Genomic DNA, 18,528 nt, shown 5'->3' with positions numbered 1-18,528 from the left:
ATGGCAATGCAGACAATGGTTAGATGTGAACTTGCATAGCTCTTCTTCCCGATGCCACTTTCTTTCTGGACAATATCATGACTTGACCTTTTACTGAGATTCCGCTGACCACAGGGAAAACGACATTACATTGTTGTATATCTTATTAGTGAAATCTTTAGAAGGTTTGTCTGTAACCACCCACGTTATACGGGTAAGGGTTTGTCTGCACATTGGCAAATCCTACCTGTCCTTGCATTCCATTTTTCTGATACTCTTGCCACATGAACTGCTCTTCCATTAGTAGTCTCTGTTTCTTCTCCATCTCGGACATCTGAACATATGCCGGGGGAGCTATTGCCAGTGAAGCTGCAAAAGGATCTGTGCCTGGAGCGGGTGTATTAGCTCCACTGTTTGCGGTTGGAGGTGCAGGCAATGCTAGCATTGCTGGCCGTCCTGCTGAGCCAAGTGCAACGCTGCTTGCACTTCCAGTAGCCACGACACCTGAGCAGGCTACTGCCTGAGACACTGTTCCTTGTTGGTACATGCCATTGAGCATTAATGTGTCGAAGCCCCCAGGGAGGGAGGTCTTCTGGTTTGATAAATGACTCGCGGACTGCACCAGTGCTGTCTCCCAATCTCCTGAATCATTGAACGCTTGCCATGGTGAAATGCTTGTTGCAGGATTGGTCGTTGCTTGACCACCATCAAACAGCGCTAGTGCCAGTTGATCTCCATGTTCTTCTGAAGTTGGAACATCTTCACTCAAGTTTAACAAGTCTCCTTCATCTTGGGTTTTCACCGCCTTCTCTTCCTGTTCCTCTGTCTTTTCTTCGGGTGATACCTCTGGTGCTGGTAATGCCTTGATTGCATTGATGTCCTCTTCAGGTTCAGTTTTAGGTTCTGGCGTTTTAGTTTCTCGAACGTGCTCAGCAGTTGGTTCGTTCCGCATTGCCTTCCTGGTCTGTTCCTTGAAGGATTTTTCTCGTATAAGGTCATCCATGCGCTCGAGTTTCTTTGGTGGAATGATCTCAATATCTGGATATTCCGTCGTACGTGTAACTCCAACTGTTTTACTCCAATCGTAGAACTGTTCAATCTCCTCAAATTGCTTATTAATTCTGAAGAATATCTCAAGAACCTTCACAGAGTCTGGGATTGATAGTTCTATGAACTTATCAAACAAGAGAGTCGTGATTTCTGTTAAATCATAATATAGCTGGAAACTTTCCTTGACTAACGCATATAGAGCCGCAATCACCACTCGACTGTTCTTTGCAGAACCTGAAACATATAGTGGAATTTTGTTCGGTAAAATTGGCATTTGATATTCTTCGATCAAGGTATTATCCTGGAATTTGGAAATTGAAGGGATACAAACCTGCAGGTCGACAGGCTAAGAATCGCTCAAGAAGCTGCATGAGATGATGAATTCTTGAGAAAATTCGATCATTCTTCATTTCCCTGAGGGGTGTGGCTTTTATACCCCTGGCATTATGCCGAACCTCTTCTTCATCGTCATTGTATGCAAATGCACTGCGTTTTCCCCTACGGTTCTGCATCCTAAACTCCAAATGTTCGTCAAGGTACAAAGCATAAGATCGTACAAAAGCAGAACAATCCCAGGAGTTTGATCTGGAGTCACGAAAATCAGACATGTTGAGAAGCCTTGTTCCTCTCCTTGTGGCAAAGAAAATCTCTTCCTCATAGGATGGATCTCCATCACATAAGAGCCTATGGATCAACATGAGTGCCTTAAGCGCCACAACCCAATTCTTGGTCTTGCTAAGGCGTCTGGAAAGGAAATTGACACATGCACCAACATAGGCTCGAGAATAAGAAGTCAAGCTTAGAATCTCCCTTATATGTCTCTCCTCTGGTGGGTACTCATCGTGTCGTGTCGCCTTCACGATGGCAACTTCAAGATCGGACAAGGAGGCGCTACTGCCTACTTTGGCCAGACTTATGCTCGTCTGGTCCTTAACTGCCCCTATTGCTTGTCTAAGCTTGCTTGAACCCATGAGTCCGATAATTTTTCTCTTCAAAGGACAAGGATGGCACTACTGTTAACCTGATCGAACAAACGAAACAAAAACAACCCTTAATATTGTGTAATGAAGATTTTACGTGCATGCATGCATGAAAAACTATACCTGATTTTGTGGTCAGACGTACACTGATGTGAATGTTTGAAATATTATTCAGGTTTATTGTTGAAGAAGATGAAATTATATTGTTGTTTGTTTCCTTTTGTGTCAGCTTAAATTGGGCGAATCTAACGACCGTAGAAATATCCTCTTCTTTAGCATCATTTTGAGGAGGCTAATGGAAATATTTTTCCAAAAACAGATATACTACTTGCGATCAATGTAATTCTGTCTTAAAACCTTTTATAATTTGCACCAAGAGAAACGATTATTATTCAACATTTTAAGGCAACCACCCACTTTTATTTTAATCAATAAATTACCATATATTTCTATTATTTTACACGTGAACCGATAATATATATATATAAGAAATTAAAAAAAAATCCCAGAGAAATAATAGAGATCCAGTTTGTCGAGAATTCATTAATTTTTGCTCATCTGTTCATTAAATATCTAATTAAAAAATTCAATTATTATTATATACTAACTTAAAATTATAGAAGAAATCCATAAATTTTAAATCTTATAATTAAAAAAAAAATACTATTCCAGAGATTCTGTTAGTAAGTTTCATTTTATCATTTGATTGTTAGGCTAATTTATTTTAACAACCACCTAACGAGAAATATCTGACATAATCTGATCCATAATAGGACGAATCGTCAGGTGGCTGGTAGAATGGATACAAATTTATTTGTTCGGTGCAGTCTAAAGTTTTTAATAATATTATCAACGTTAAATTTAATTATCATTAATTATATTTATGAATATTTCTAAAATTTATAATAAAAATAAATTTAACGATAATTAATTAATGCAAGTAAAATATTAATAATATTTTGTATTAATATATATATTTATTTATTTTTTATATTACTGTGACAAGTGAGTATACGGTGAGGTAATTGGTAAAAAAAAACTCCTTTTTTTTTCTTTTTGTTAGTTTGATCCTAAGTGATGTGGGACCTACAACATATTTTCATAGAATATTTCACAAAATTAAATTTGAGAATAAAAAATGATATATTTTAAGTTTGAAAAAATTGTTAGCTGACGTAAATAGCGTTGATGAATGTTTTGGAGTTTCCAAAGAAGCGTAAACAAATTGAGAATGACAAACATACAAAAGAAACCACTCTCATTTTTATTTTTTTTGTAATAAAAAAAAATATGCATTGTTATAAAGTTTTTTTTTGCTGTAAATTTTGATTTTTTCCTCTTTTGTAGTGCTTATTAAGTTGTTGTAAAGAGCCGTATGCAAATTGGGAACAATAATTTCCCTCTCAATATAGATACAAAAAAAGATCGTGTTAATATTTTTATTTTGGTTTCCACTCAATTTTTATATCATTAGAGTTCGATTAAATTTAAATTTATATTAGAAAATTTTATATTGAATAAATCATTTTCTAACAAAAATAACTTTGTATCTAACAAAACTTAAACTCGTGACCTCTTAACTTATACACCACTCTATCACAGTTCTCGTAATTACAAAGTGTCAATTTAGTTGTGTTTACTAATGTGAACAGTAATGTAGTAAAAAAATTACAAAAGCCAACATAAATAGTTTGCTTCCTAATAATTTTTGGAGGATTTTCCAGCTCAATTATTTTTATCATTTTGGTAAATAATTGCCAGCTCAATATAGGTCACGGGTACAACTTTAATTAATGTTTAAAATAAAAAATTTCACCAATGTTACAGGTGGTAAGAGTGTTGGATACTTGTAGGCTTCTCGTGAATTCATTTTAAAGAATTTAAATATTCCAGAGTTGTATTTTCAACAGAATTGCAGATATCACTGCAGGAATAAAAACAAGTTTGCAATAAAACACATAAAAATTCAAGTTTTTATACAAACCGCATGATACGAATAGAGATAGCAAAAGTCGGGTTAAATTTGGACGAATCAAAATGATCGAAAAATTTAGATAATATTTTTATTAAGTCAAAATTTCTTACCCAAATTAATCCAATTATCTTTTTTTTTTCTTTTTTTACCAAAAATGGTCGTTCACCATTAATGACTTCTTCTCTTTTTGTTTCCTCATCCACCTCTTCCTCCTCCTTATGCAAAGTTTCTTAGTATAAAAATCGTTTCTAAGTGAATAATAACTCGAAATACCAAAAAGAGCTTATTTCTAAATTTTGAGATTATTTAAGAAATTTAAATTGGTTGAAATTGAAAAATAAATTAGTGTGCGATGTAATATACTTTATTGTACCATTAATGTATATAGATGTATAAATAATTGTCATACATATTGATACGTATAACCATTTGTTACTTAATACATGTATCACTAATTTTAGACTTATTTTTCTTCATATAATTGAAAACTTTAGATTATATTTGATACAAATGAAACATTGTATATTTATGAAATTTTCCTCATTCTTTTTACATAATATACCCAATTATCTCCAAATTTATTTCTTAATACAAACAAGTAGAATATATGCTTTTGAATCAAAATGTGGAACATACACTTCTAATTTTGCCTTGTTTTCCAGTTAGCACATCAATTCTGCCCATTTTGACCATTGCATTAGCAAAATCATCCTCAAAAGACGTCCCCAAAAATGGGCTAAAAATCCCAAAATAAGAATCCACAATATTCCTTGTGTCCACATCTTCGTATAAACTAGCATCAGATCGTAACACAGCGAACCCACTCCTTACATTTTGTAAAATATTGTTATCAAACTCCTCACTGCTTCCCCGATCCATCGATAATCGAGCATTAACATCTCCGTTTCGTGGACAAGCTGCCATTAGTTCAGGGAGAAAACTTGGATCAATGGATGGATCAGAACCTCCTCCAGGCACAAAATCGTATAACCTTTGTGTCATGAAGAAACATGCTGTGGTACCAATTGTATGTGCAGCTGCAAAAAAAAACCTATCACTGACAGTATAAAAAATATTAATTAAATTTAACATGTCTTAGCTTATTAATAGTCGATAGATAACACAAGAATCATGTGTAAATTGGTGATTGCATTAAGTAATATGGATATGGTTTTTTAGGTGGTCCATTTCCTAATTGAGTAATTATCTCGTGATCTGCGGTTACTACTTAGACTCTTATTGTTTCCTCCGTGTCAGATTCTCAAAAAAAATGTACCATTAAAAGTGAAAGTCCTAATTATCTTAAAATATGATTAATTAAGGATCTAATTAGAAGAAAAAAAAGTACTATTAAAAAACAGAAAGGTCCAAAATCGTGTCATAGCTAATGACAATGTTCACATTCCCTTCAATGTCTACCAAACCTAGAAAAACCCACAAAGTTTGTGAGTTTTTTTTTTTTTTTTGGGTGGTGGGTGTAGGGTAGTAAACTTATATAACAAAAAGTTTTATCCTAAGTTTTTTTTTTTGATTTTTCACTCGTTATTCAAAGCCCACATAGAAATTTCGATTAAATTTGGATCGTGCTCTGTAGGGCGTATTCGAAAGCGACGCTCCCAATAGGATTTTTCATATACCAAGACCTTAAACTCGAGATCTCTAATTAAGGGTGAAACATACGCTATATCAGCTTTAATTGACTATATATAGTAAGGTTATTATAACATCGAGTTATCTATTGTAATAGATAAATTACCACTTAGGACGACGAGGTCTTTCTCCGAAAGACCTTTTTGGGAAAATTTAGCTTTGAGTATCTGAATAGACTCGCTAACATCCGGCATGTTAGCTGCTAATGTTAAATTTGATATCAATCCATCTCTTCTTCCTGTTTCCACCTCATAGGAAGGTCCATTAGCCTGTTGAACATTTATTATATATACATTAATAAAACAATAAATTTGTCACAATGAAAAAAAATTCAACAGTGTAGTGAAAAAAAAAAATAACCACAACAACAGCATCTCTAGCGGCCAAAGCAACAATATCAGCACAAGACACAATGCCAGGGCACACTTTTTCTATTTCTTGCTTGGCTCTTTCAATTACATCAAATCCTTGAACTCCTTGATGTCCAAATGCATGTCTTTCTCCAATTTCCCCATTTTCTAACAAAATTGATCCATCACACCCCTGATCAATTTAACTCGAATCATTTTTACATATATAAATTTCAAGGAAAGAAGTGTTTAGTGCGCGCACTGACTCTAAATTCTGAATTTGTGTTTGACTAGTAAATTTAAGAGAAAACTAACCTGAACGAAACAATCATGGAAATGAAGCCTAAGCAAAACAGGAGCAATATTTTGGGTGGAGGCAGCAACTTGACGTACAACATTGGTAACAATATTCTCAGCTTCAGGACATGTTTTGCCATAAAAACCAACTTTTAGTTGGGCATGTGACATCCCTACTAGATGGCTTAAAATTAGAATGAAAAATATGAGTGCCATTTTTAAAATTAGTACTATAAAAATGAATTCTTGGAAAGGAAAAATATATAAGAAAGAGAAGAAGATGAAGAGGAAATAGAGAATTAGGTGGTGATGTTTGTGTATTGAACCTATTCACTATATGTAGACATAACTTTACATTTTATTTTTTTTCATCTTTTGTTTCTCTTTCCACACTTAACTAAAGAGATGGCAAGGTGTCAAACATCAAATTGCATGGTTTTGAGGGTTTTGTTTTCTTCTGTCCTGCGAAACCGTAATTAATTAAAAATAATAACTTAATTATTATTATTAAAAATATACTTTTAATAATAATTAATAATTTTTTTGCTTTCTTTATTAATGTGTATATTTATTTATTATTTATCTCATTGTAATAATTGAAAATTCATTAATTTGAAAAGTAATACTTCCATAGGTTCATTTTATGTGATGACGATTTCTGACTAAGACACAATATCAGAATTATTGTCTTTAAACATGTTCTGATATTTTTATGATTAATTTGGGAATGAGATCTAAGGTTACGTTAAGGAGTTGTAAATATAAATAAAATACATTTTTATACAATCCGATTACGTAAAAAGAGGAGTTCGTAGTTTTAAGGGTATAAAAAATATTAATAAAAATTTAAAAATGGTATATAAAATTTTATATTAATCAACACGGTAAAATCGTTGAAACAATAGCAATTTCTTCCGCCGGAAAAAGCAAAATTGCTGCAATTTTTTTTTTTTAAAAAAAAGTTTCAAATGAAGATATGTGCCGTCGATTTTCATGAAATTTTTTTATATATTATTTTAAAATTTTTGTTAATATTTTATATTTTTAAACACCGAAAACTCGTAAAAAGAATATCATTAGTGAATATTAAAATTTTTCATTATTATAATTCAGTCAACTATTTGTAAACATCAAACAAGTGACGAAATAGATTTTCTTTTTATTAATTAATAAGTATAAATACAATTGTCAGTAGGAGTTCACGTGTTGATACATAAAACATATAGATTTTTGGGACCTTTAATTTATGGGATGAACCGTTTAAATATCTTTGTTTTGTATATTTGGTGCTGCAGTTATTACCATTTTCATAACCTCTTTTTTTTTTTTTTTTTTTTTTTAATTTTAATGTGGATTGGCATTCCTGCCTTTTATTATTTTTCCAGTTTTAGATTATAGGAATGTATAACTCGAACGGTAATTGGATTTTCTGGGCGTCAAAGCGTTTAAGATATTCAAACGTGATTAATCAAACAAAATATAAGATTGATTTAATATCGAATTTTAAATATTTTTTTAAAAAAAAGAAAGCGACAAAATGGTACTAATTAAGAACCGACATTTTGTATTGGCTTCATCTTTAGTTGTTACTATTACATTGTTTTATCTGAACAAAGTGACTCGTACTAATGGTGTAATTGCATGAATGCAACTATACGAACGTACATAAATATACTATAGATAAAAAATATTTACCATTTGTAGCAATAACATTTTTTTCTTACACTTGATCACTATTAACATATTCATAATACACTCTTAATTTATATTACAAAGAACAATTTATTATTCATGCCTAATACAAATTTTATTGATAGATAATACATTTACCACATATTTAATATACTTATAATACAATGTGTCAATATCAAACTCACATGATATGTTTTTAAAAACAAATATAATACATATATGCATACTTAATTCACTTTTAATACACATTGCAATTTTTGCATATATTACTATAAATAATAATAAATGAAAAAATATTGCTAAAAATTAATAATTATTTATTAAAAGACATTCGTCCAAGTAATTTTTTCTACATTTTATATAGTTGAGCTAACATTCAATAATTAAGTTTGGTATTGATGGGCCCAAAAAAAAGCCCTAAAATTTATACAGTATTGATACACAACTTTCATGTAAAGCATCTCTTACGTGATCAGTACTTATTTGAGGGGAATGTGATATTCTCTGCCATAATTTGTCAACAATAACGTATTTGACATCCATATTTAACGATGAAAGACTCCTAAAATAAATATTTTTAGTCAGCTAGTTTTTAAAAAATAATCTATCTAGCCTTAATAGTTTGTATTCGTTGCCGATTATATTCAACATAATAAGTATAGTAAGTGTGTATACTAAAATATATATATCGATTATATATATACTGTATACCGAATAAAATTTGTAAAAATAAAGTATTTTTTTGTTATTAGTACTATTATAGGCTTTGTTTGGCTGTTGTGCAGTATAAAAATCCCAATATGATATATATCAACTAACAACAACTCAATTTCAAGTTAAGTGAAGAATGTTACATGAAACTTATGTATCCATTCATATTTATGCACAACAACATAAAATATCAAAAGTAGACAACCACTTGAATCAACTTTAAAGGACTCACTTATTACACAATCATTTTTTTTTTCAAAAAAAATGGAAGTGAGTTTTTCTAGTTCAATAATTGTTCAAATTGGATGATGAATTAATAGGAATACGAGTTGTGTTAGGCAATCTTTTTCCATGAACAAATGTGGTGAAAAGATGCAAAGCCCTTGATGGTTGTGCATATGGCACCATATGAGCTGCTCCTCTTACTGTTGCAAATGTGAGTTTTTCTCCATATTCTATTTGCCATCCTCCTACTTGCCCTTTGTGAAACCATGCCCCATAGGGTACGGTGGTCTTGAACTTTAGATCTCGAGCTAGTTCACGAACCAATGTTCTTGAACCTACTAGTGGTACCACAGAGTCTTGATCCCCACTATACGCATGTCAATGAGTGAATTCAAGATTTAAATTACTTGAAACGATCTATGTTTCATTGACTACTAGTGGTTGTATAAAATAAGTGAATTTATCGTGAAGGACACTAATACCTGAATATCCAAAGTGGTACATCATGTTGAATAATATTTTTGAGGGATGGAAGCATATCGATGTCACCATCTGATTGAGAGTAATTCAGCCTGCTGTCTCACAAAACAATTAACAAATTAAATAATAGTGTAATTTATTAATTCTCTTATAAGTTAAATCAAAACAATTTTGATTAATTACATACTCACTGCACATTCTCCATTCATAAGGTAAATTAGTACGATTGGCATGAAGAGCCTTTTGAACTTCAGGAAGGTTGAAATAAAAATATCTTTCTGATGTCATGCAAACATCTACTCCCATACTCATCTTAGTTACCTAGTAATCCAACAAATAATTAATTTCACGCATAGTTATTGAACTTAGCTTTATTATATACAGTTATAATTAAGTGCTTACTTGTTTGTGTAAACGTAGCTCTTGTTGAACGATAGATGGATAACAAACATCCAAAATAACGTCGTAGACGTTAACGTAGTCAGTAACTAGTTTATAAGCTTCATCAATAGCTTGATTGCATGTAATTGATACATTATGAGGAAGTGGGAATTCATAATCATCGAAATCGCAATTCTCTTTGATTATCAAAAATAACTCATCTGATATCATTCCATGTGACCAGTAATATTCATACATTGCTGGAACATCTCTGTCTAATCTCAAAAGTGGATTTCCAATCTGAATAAATAAAAATAATAATTAGGAGGGATAATTTTAATATTAAATTTTTTAAAAAAAATTGAGTAATTTAATATTCTTACAGCTACTCCCTTTAGGTTAAACTTAAAATCCTTGGACTGCTTGTTGTAGTCTAGTATGCCATTTGCTAACTGTGGTATATAATGTCCTATCATTTAAATGAATATGGAAATTAGTTAGCATTTAGAAAGTCGAATTTAGAATATTAGTTTAAGTTCGTATAATTTGACTCTTGAAAATCGCAGAATGACAAGTAAGTATATAATAATTGCATACAGGTATTATATACGTCGTACCTGCGTAACTTTCACCCGTTAGGAACAAGGGTCTAGATTTTAATTCTGAAAACTTTTCGTACCATTTAAGCATGAAATTGAGCATATCCTTTGCTTCAAAAAAATAAATGAAAATATTAATTTTCCTTAATCTCTTTTTCATAATTAACCACATACTTTTCACAAAATTAAATAAATACCAGTAGATTCATCTCCAGAAGTATAATCACTGGATGTGTTTGAATAAGACCATCCAACCCCAACAGGAGATTCAATAAATAACAAATTTGATACTGTATTAAAAATCAAAACAAAAAGAAATGTTAATGCAGAATATGATTAACATATTAATCTTCTTCTTTTTGTAATTATGTAGCATAATTAAGGTAATATAATACTATACCTTTATTCCAAGATTTAGTATTTCTTCTGAGACCATGCCCATCACCTCTAGGAAAAAATGGTCCTAGTTCTGTAAAGGCACCCCCTCCAATTGATGAACACCCTGGACCTGGTAAATTTAAAAATTAAAAAAAAAAAGTAACTAGTAATAATTTAATTCATAGAGTATATAGCTGGTATTAATTAAATGAGTACTTTATATCAAAAGCTTTTAATTCAAATGTTGAGTAATGATGTTGCACATTGCTCCATTCTATGAGAATCATCACCAATATAAATGAAATTAAATTGAAATAATGAAGAATGGACGATCTATCTGGAATGTACGTGTTATTTTTGAGTTATTATTTTCAACAAACATTTAATCAAAAAATATATTTTCAAAACACATTCAAAAAATATATATATTAATTAAAAGCTACAGAAGAAAATGCTAGACAATATCTCGATTACTATTATAGAATAATAATATTAGCCAAATGACTTTTCAAAAATGGTATAATAATTCAGTCTAGTTGTCCCTAATTTAATCAGACGACCTACATGCGGCGAGTACTAGACAATATCTTTTTAGGTAAATTATTTTTTTTTTAAAAAAAAACATGACTTAATAAGGTTGAATATATACTTTTTTGGTTTATTTAATTTATATATAAGAAAATAGTTGTTTTAAAAACGATCACACACTTTGAAGAAATAAAACATTTAAAAGATTGGTCCCAAAACCTGCAAATATCACCAACCAACTAAGTTAAATTAATAATAAGGTGTCGAGTAGTACAGTCCAGAGTATATATAGTCAATATATACATGTAGATAAGGTGCATGCTGATTAATGAAAAAGTTGAATCTTACTTATTATTTCCCCACATATTTATTAAATCATTTAGTGAGACATTAAAAAAAAATGGGTCAAAGAAAGTAACTGTTCCTTCACTGTTAAGAAAAAAATTATTAAAGTATATTATACATAATATCAAAAGAGAAAAACTCAAGACATAATATCTTGTGATATAGTATATGATTTAGTACAGAATCTGCAATAAAATTACTTTTCATCATCGATGTCATTTTTATTTATTTTTTTGGACAAAAAATCACTATCCTTCCTTCATGTGTGCATAGACTTTTCATACCAAAGATATAAATTAAGCTTGTGCGATAAGCCCGAGCAAGAAAACGTATGTTAAAAAAAATCATAATTAGAAATTATAAGCTAAAAATAATAAATAAAAAAAAGAGCAATTTAATCTGGATTTTTCAATAGTCATAAATCTCAATCAGACCAACAACAATATCGTACAATCAGTGAAATTTCTACAAATAAAGTCTGTTGTGCGGAATTTGAGATAATACGAGAAAATATAAACGCGAAAAATAAGACAACAGATTTACGTGGTTCACCAACAAATTGGCTACGTCCACGGGAAGAGAGGGAGCAGTTTTATTATGGAGAGGCAAAAACAGAATTACAGAATAGGGTTTCCCATAGCGTCTATATATAGTGCTAAGCTACGCCCTAACAGGCTTGGGCCCAACATACAGAATCAACAGAAAATTAAGGGCCCAATACAACAACATTGTATACCGTCGGCCCGGGGGCGTCTCCGCCCCCCCGGACCCCCAGGCCAGGGGGCGCGTCGCCCCCCTGGACCCCCCGACTCGCTGACCGGGCAGCGAGACCCCCGTCCTTTCTGTTTGTAGCGGGTCCGATTCAAGGCATTCAACAAATCTCCACCTTGACTTGAATTCTCCGAACAGATTCTTCAGACGCACTATGATAGTGCCAAGCCTCCCCCTCTTCCTCAGAGTTGCCCCGCAGGGCAATTAACAGCTTCTGATGTTGAGCAAGTCCAAACAGTGTTGAAACTTGCTCTGTGGAACCGGCTTTGTGAACATATCAGCAGGATTATCAGCAGTTCCTACTTTCTTCACCTTGATTCTCTTCTCACTTCTTAGAAAATGATACCTTACGTCAATATGCTTGGTTCTCTCATGATGGACTTGATCCTTGGCTAGACAAATTGCGCTCAAACTGTCACAATACACCGTAGCCTGATCATGATGCAGACCAAGATCACTAACCAGCCCTTTCAACCAAATCCCTTCTTTTGCAGCCTCTGTCAAGGCCATGTACTCCGCTTCCGTAGTAGACAAAGTCACTGTAGGTTGCAAAGTTGCCTTCCAACTGACGACAGATCCTCCAAGGGTAAACACATAGCCAGTCATCGATCTTCTTGTGTCAACATCTCCAGCATAGTCTGAATCAGAATAGCCAGTAACCAAGCACTGAGTATCACCTCCATAAATGAGACCAACGTCAGATGTACCTCTAAGGTACCGGAAAATTCTCTTCACAGCCTGCCAATGTTCTCTCCCTGGTTGTCCCATGAATCTGCTCACTACACTGACTGCATGTGCTAAATCTGGCCTTGTACAGACCATAGCATACATCAAACTTCCTACGGCACTGGCATAAGGGACTCGTGACATATACTCCTTCTCTTCTTCTGACTGTGGAGCGAACATGGCAGTGAGATGGATATTGGCAGCACTGGGGGTATCAATGGGCTTAGATGAAGACATGCCAAACCTCGCCAAGACCTTCTGAATGTAGCTTCTCTGTGACAAGAAAAGTTTCCTTCTCTCTCTGTCTCTAATGATCTCCATCCCTAAAATCTTCCGAGCGGCTCCCAGATCCTTCATCTCAAACTCAGCACTAAGTAAACCCTTCAGCTTCTGAATGTCATACTTCTTCTTTGCAGCTATCAACATATCATCTACATAAAGCACCAGATAGATGAATGAATCATCATTGAGCCTATTGTAGTAGACACAACAATCATATGAGCTCCGAGTATAGCCCAACTTCACCATATAGCTGTCAAACCTTTTATACCACTGCCTTGGAGACTGCTTAAGTCCATATAAGGACTTCTTCAACTTGCAGACGTGATTTTCCTTCCCTGGAACTTGGAAACCATCCGGCTGAGTCATGTATATCTCTTCCTCCAACTCTCCATGTAGAAACGCTGTCTTCACATCAAGTTGTTCAAGCTCCAGATTCTGATGTGCAACTATCGCTAGTAACACTCGGATGGAAGTATGTCTGACCACTGGTGAGAAGATCTCATTATAGTCCACTCCCTCTCTTTGGTTGAAACCTCTGGCAACAACCCTGGCTTTATACTTGACTCCTTCTGCTGGTGATATCCCTTCCTTCTTCTTGAAAACCCATTTGCAAGTAATAATCTTTCTCCCCGAAGGCTGTATGACCAGATCCCATGTCTGATTCTTGTGTAGGGACTCCATCTCATCTCCCATAGCGGCAAACCATTTTTCAGAATCAGAACTTAAAATGGCTTCTTTGTAAGTAGACGGCTCAGATGTATCTACCTCTTCAGCAACCTGCAGTGCATAACCCACCATGTCCTCAAAACCATACCTCGTAGGTGGCCGAACTCCAACCCTCCTTGGCCGATCTTGAGCTATACTCTGATGGATATCTGATGGCATAGATTCTGGAATATCAGTTTCAGTCTGTGGCTCTTGATCCTCCTCTTCAGGTTCCTTTAAATCGCTCTCGTTCTGAATGACTTGAAACTCCACCTGTTTGTCAAGACTCCCAGTTTCTGACGTAGTTGTAGGCTTCACAATGGTTCTAAGCAGAGGACTTTCATCAAAGACAACGTTCCTGCTCATAATAACCCTCTTTTCTGCTGGAGACCAGATTCTGAAACCTTTCACTCCATCTCCGTAGCCCACAAATACTCCCTTTTTAGCTCTTGGTTCTAACTTACCTTCACTGACGTGATAGTAAGCCGTACAACCAAAAGCTTTCAGATTTGAATAATCAGCAGCTTTTCCAGACCACATCTCCATAGGTGTCTTGCACTGTATACCTGTATGTGGTCCGCGGTTAATCAAGTAGCAAGCTGTACTAACCGCTTCTGCCCAGAATCTTCTATCTAGCCCAGCATTAGAGAGCATGCACCTTGCTCTCTCCAGAAGTGTTTGATTCATCCGCTCAGCTACACCGTTCTGCTGTGGTGTATTTCTGACTGTGCGATGTCGAGCAATCCCTTCATCCTTACAGAATTGATCAAATTCAGACCAACAGAATTCCAGCCCATTATCAGTTCGCAACCTCTTGATCTTCTTCCCTGTTTGATTTTCCATCAAAATTTTCCACTCCTTGAACTTCTGGAAGGCTTCACTTTTATGCTTCATCATGTACACCCAAGTCATCCTTGAGTAGTCATCAATAATGGACACAAAAAATCTGCAGCCTCCCAAAGACTCAACACGGCATGGACCCCAGCAATCAGAATGGATATAATCAAGTGTGCCTTTTGTTCTATGAATGGCCTTTGGAAACTTGTTGCGATGTAGTTTTCCAAAAACACAATGTTCACAAAACTCTAGGCTCTTAACCTTATGACCAGCAAGTAAATCCTCCTTTGACAGAATTTGCATCCCTCTTTCACCCATATGACCAAGTCTTATGTGCCATAACTTAGTCATATCCTTCTGGTGAAATTCTGACGATGCAACATGGGCTGAACCTGTAACCGTGGAACCTTGTAGAAAATACAAAGTACCACGCATGACACCTTTCAGAATCAAATTTGAACCCTTCCAGACCCGCAAGACTCCATCTTTTCCCGACCAGCTGAATCCCTTGCTGTCCAAAAGACTGAGAGATATCAGATTTTTCGTCATCAATGGAACGTGCCTGACCTCGTTCAATGTGCAGAAGCTACCGTCATGTGTCCTTATCTTGATCGAGCCTGTCCCAACCACCTTGCAGACAGAACTGTTGGCCATCGAGATGCTGCCTCCGTCTACCTGCTCATAAGTCGTGAACCACTCTCTCCTAGGACAGATGTGATAGGATGCCCCAGAATCAAGAACCCACACATCTGAATGATGAGTGTGCTCATCCGCAACTAGGGCAATATCTTCTTCAGAATTGGTGTCTTCTTCAGCAACAGCAGCAGACACTGATTGTTTTTCCGATTGCTTCTTCTTCTTCGGACAATCAAATTTCCAATGTCCCTTCTCCTTGCAGTAATTACAAACATCATCCGGCTTTGCACCCTTCGACATCGGCTTATTTTTCTTTCCGCCGTTTTTCCTTCCCTTTCTGCTACTGGTGAACAGACCGGAAGGCTGTATGTCCGTACTTGTGCCGTTAGCCTTATGCCGTAATTCCCTGCTATGAAGGGCTGATCTGACTTCTTCCAGTGACACAGTATCTTTCCCAACAATGAACGATTGAACAAAATTCTCAAACGACATTGGGAGAGATACTAACAGAATCAGGGCAGCATCTTCATCCTCGATCTTCACATCGATATTACGCAATTCTAATAACAAAGTATTCAATTGCTCTAAGTGTTCCCTGAGTTGTGTACCTTCAGCCATTCGTAAACCGAATAGACGTTGTTTCAGAAGCAGCTTGTTGGTTAGAGATTTTGTCATGTACAAACTCTCCAGCTTCAACCACAGACCAGCAGCAGTCTCTTCATCCGAGACCTCCGTGATGACGTCATCCGCGAGACACAGCATGATCGTCGAGTGCGCCTTTTCCTCCAGAATCGCCATCTCAGGAGTAACGACGGCGTTCTTGTCTTTCGACAACGGCGCCCAGAAGCCTTGCTGTTTCAACAAGGCCCGCATCTTGATCTGCCATAAACTGAAACTGTTCCTCCCTGTGAATTTGTCGATTTTCACGTTCAAAGCAGACATCTCGAATTCTCCAAGAACACCGATTAACCGAGAGGCTCTGATACCAATTTGTTGTGCGGAATTTGAGATAATACGAGAAAATATAAACGCGAAAAATAAGACAACAGATTTACGTGGTTCACCAACAAATTGGCTACGTCCACGGGAAGAGAGGGAGCAGTTTTATTATGGAGAGGCAAAAACAGAATTACAGAATAGGGTTTCCCATAGCGTCTATATATAGTGCTAAGCTACGCCCTAACAGGCTTGGGCCCAACATACAGAATCAACAGAAAATTAAGGGCCCAATACAACAACATTGTATACCGTCGGCCCGGGGGCGTCTCCGCCCCCCCGGACCCCCAGGCCAGGGGGCGCGTCGCCCCCCTGGACCCCCCGACTCGCTGACCGGGCAGCGAGACCCCCGTCCTTTCTGTTTGTAGCGGGTCCGATTCAAGGCATTCAACAAAGTCTACATAATACTGGTAGAGTTAAATTCTTTATCAAGAGGTTCGAAATATGAAAATAATATCATACGAAGTTATATGAGTTCAACATCTACTCTAAATATATAAAAAGAATATCAATTTTAACCATTTATAAGTTATACTTATAATTTTCTGTCAAAGAGTTCTGAATGAACCTCTGAGTCCTTACTAGCTCCTTCTAAGGGTAGAGAGTACACATATATTGTTTCTATCTCGTTAACACATAGAGTTTGTTTCCGAAAGGAATCTTAGACTTGAACTAACGGAAACTCGAATTAGAAGAAGAAATTGAGAAGAAGAAAAGCAAACCTCCATTTAACCAAAGAGTTAGAGGTAGATTATGAGCATCTTTTTCAGCTTCAACAAAGTAATAAAACAAACTTCTTCCAGCCTTCTCATCAACATCCACATATCCAGCATATTGTCTAAATCCAACTTTTGGTTGCCCTGGTAAATTTTCCACCAAATCTTCTATTGGATAATAATATTGTCCATTTCCAATACTAAAAATAATAATAAACACAAATAATCTAAAATAGTGCATATCCCCCATAGTGTTTTATTTTAAGAAAGTTGAAGTAGAAAATGAGGGAAGGAGAAGGAAAATATATAAAGGAGTCCCCTTTTAACAAGTATTATATTATATAGTAAGAAAGAAAATTAATAAGCCATGCATGCACATAAAGAATGGCTTTTTGAACAACTAATTAAAGTAAAGATAAAGCAATATGTATGTATATATATATATATAACTAATAAATAAAATCAAAATATTTATGGCTTTGAAATTCTATTGATGATACAAGGCACGTGAATTAGGGGATTGCTTTTGCTTTCAAACATTTATTTAAATTCATATATAGCTGTAATTTTTTTGCTTTTGAAATGATTTTCATTTTAAAAATAAAATATTTAATCCAGATTTGGAACAAAATGTGTGTTTTACGTCTTTCTTTTTATTCATTTTTACTAAAAAGAAATATACGTACTGAAAAGATGTGTTTTTATTTAAATAGAAAAATAATTATTAAAATTTCAAGCTAAAAGATTATCTTATGTCAAATCAGTTTTTCCTTAAATATGATCTTTTTCGAACTTTTTGGTAACTCTGGGTATACTCTTCTCGAGCCAACTAGCTTTTAAGTAGTCCAATAAATGTGATATTTGGGATTTGAACTCGAAGCTTTTTTATTTAAATGGACGTTAATTATTACTTTATTAAAGACATAATTTTTATGAAGGGTGTTCAACTTTAAAATACATATCATTTAAATGTAAAATTTAACATATATACACACATAACTTTTTGACGAAGAGTATTCAATTGGACATCCCTCCCTCCCTGAATAGTCGTGGCTACACCATTGAATTAACCATCAAACTTAGTTATAACAAACATCTCATTATAATATTTCGGCACCTAGTAAATTTTAAATATGAATAATTAAAATAAAATATTATATTTAAATAGAGTCCATCATTATGATCACAAATTACAACTATTTGCTTCTTTCTACAATCATATTCATTCCATCTTTTATT

General features: G+C 34.5%; 3 protein-coding genes across 6 annotated transcripts; all 3 read right to left on the bottom strand.

The window, feature by feature from the left end:
* Positions 1-24: 24 nt before the first annotated feature.
* LOC101249587 (putative clathrin assembly protein At1g03050) lies at positions 25-2,241 on the bottom strand. The gene is made up of 3 exons (XM_004230514.5): positions 2,133-2,241; positions 1,361-2,050; positions 25-1,263 (listed from the first exon to the last, which is right to left on the bottom strand). The coding sequence occupies exons 2-3, from the start codon at positions 1,998-2,000 to the stop codon at positions 158-160; spliced, it is 1,746 nt and encodes a 581-aa protein (XP_004230562.1). The 5' UTR covers positions 2,001-2,050; positions 2,133-2,241; the 3' UTR covers positions 25-157.
* A 2,243-nt stretch (positions 2,242-4,484) lies between these two features.
* On the bottom strand, positions 4,485-6,647 carry LOC101265285 (peroxidase 43-like). Of its 3 annotated transcripts, none has more exons than XM_004230571.5 (4): positions 6,300-6,647; positions 5,995-6,177; positions 5,741-5,903; positions 4,485-5,021 (listed from the first exon to the last, which is right to left on the bottom strand). In XM_004230571.5, exons 1-4 carry the CDS (start codon positions 6,495-6,497, stop codon positions 4,603-4,605), a joined length of 963 nt encoding a protein of 320 aa, XP_004230619.1. In that variant the 5' UTR covers positions 6,498-6,647; the 3' UTR covers positions 4,485-4,602. The 3 variants fall into 3 exon arrangements, with proteins under 3 accessions (XP_004230619.1, XP_019067378.1, XP_019067379.1); XM_019211833.3 differs by having other exon boundaries at positions 6,001-6,177; positions 6,300-6,618; XM_019211834.3 differs by having other exon boundaries at positions 6,004-6,177; positions 6,300-6,618.
* Positions 6,648-8,758: 2,111 nt separating this feature from the next.
* On the bottom strand, positions 8,759-17,706 carry LOC101252532 (serine carboxypeptidase-like 42). 2 transcript variants are annotated; one of them, XM_010316775.4, is made up of 9 exons: positions 17,296-17,706; positions 10,770-10,877; positions 10,567-10,659; positions 10,388-10,480; positions 10,154-10,239; positions 9,792-10,070; positions 9,577-9,710; positions 9,392-9,484; positions 8,759-9,276 (listed from the first exon to the last, which is right to left on the bottom strand). In XM_010316775.4, exons 1-9 carry the CDS (start codon positions 17,537-17,539, stop codon positions 8,970-8,972), a joined length of 1,437 nt encoding a protein of 478 aa, XP_010315077.1. In that variant the 5' UTR covers positions 17,540-17,706; the 3' UTR covers positions 8,759-8,969. The 2 variants fall into 2 exon arrangements, with proteins under 2 accessions (XP_010315077.1, XP_004230572.1); XM_004230524.5 differs by having other exon boundaries at positions 9,392-9,481.
* Positions 17,707-18,528: the final 822 nt, after the last annotated feature.

The sequence above is a fragment of the Solanum lycopersicum genome, chromosome 1 (assembly GCF_036512215.1).
Source record: "Solanum lycopersicum chromosome 1, SLM_r2.1".
NCBI lineage: Eukaryota > Viridiplantae > Streptophyta > Magnoliopsida > Solanales > Solanaceae > Solanum > Solanum lycopersicum.
The sequence above is the reverse complement of the archived record's forward strand: the minus strand, read 5'-3'. Positions and strand labels throughout refer to the sequence as shown.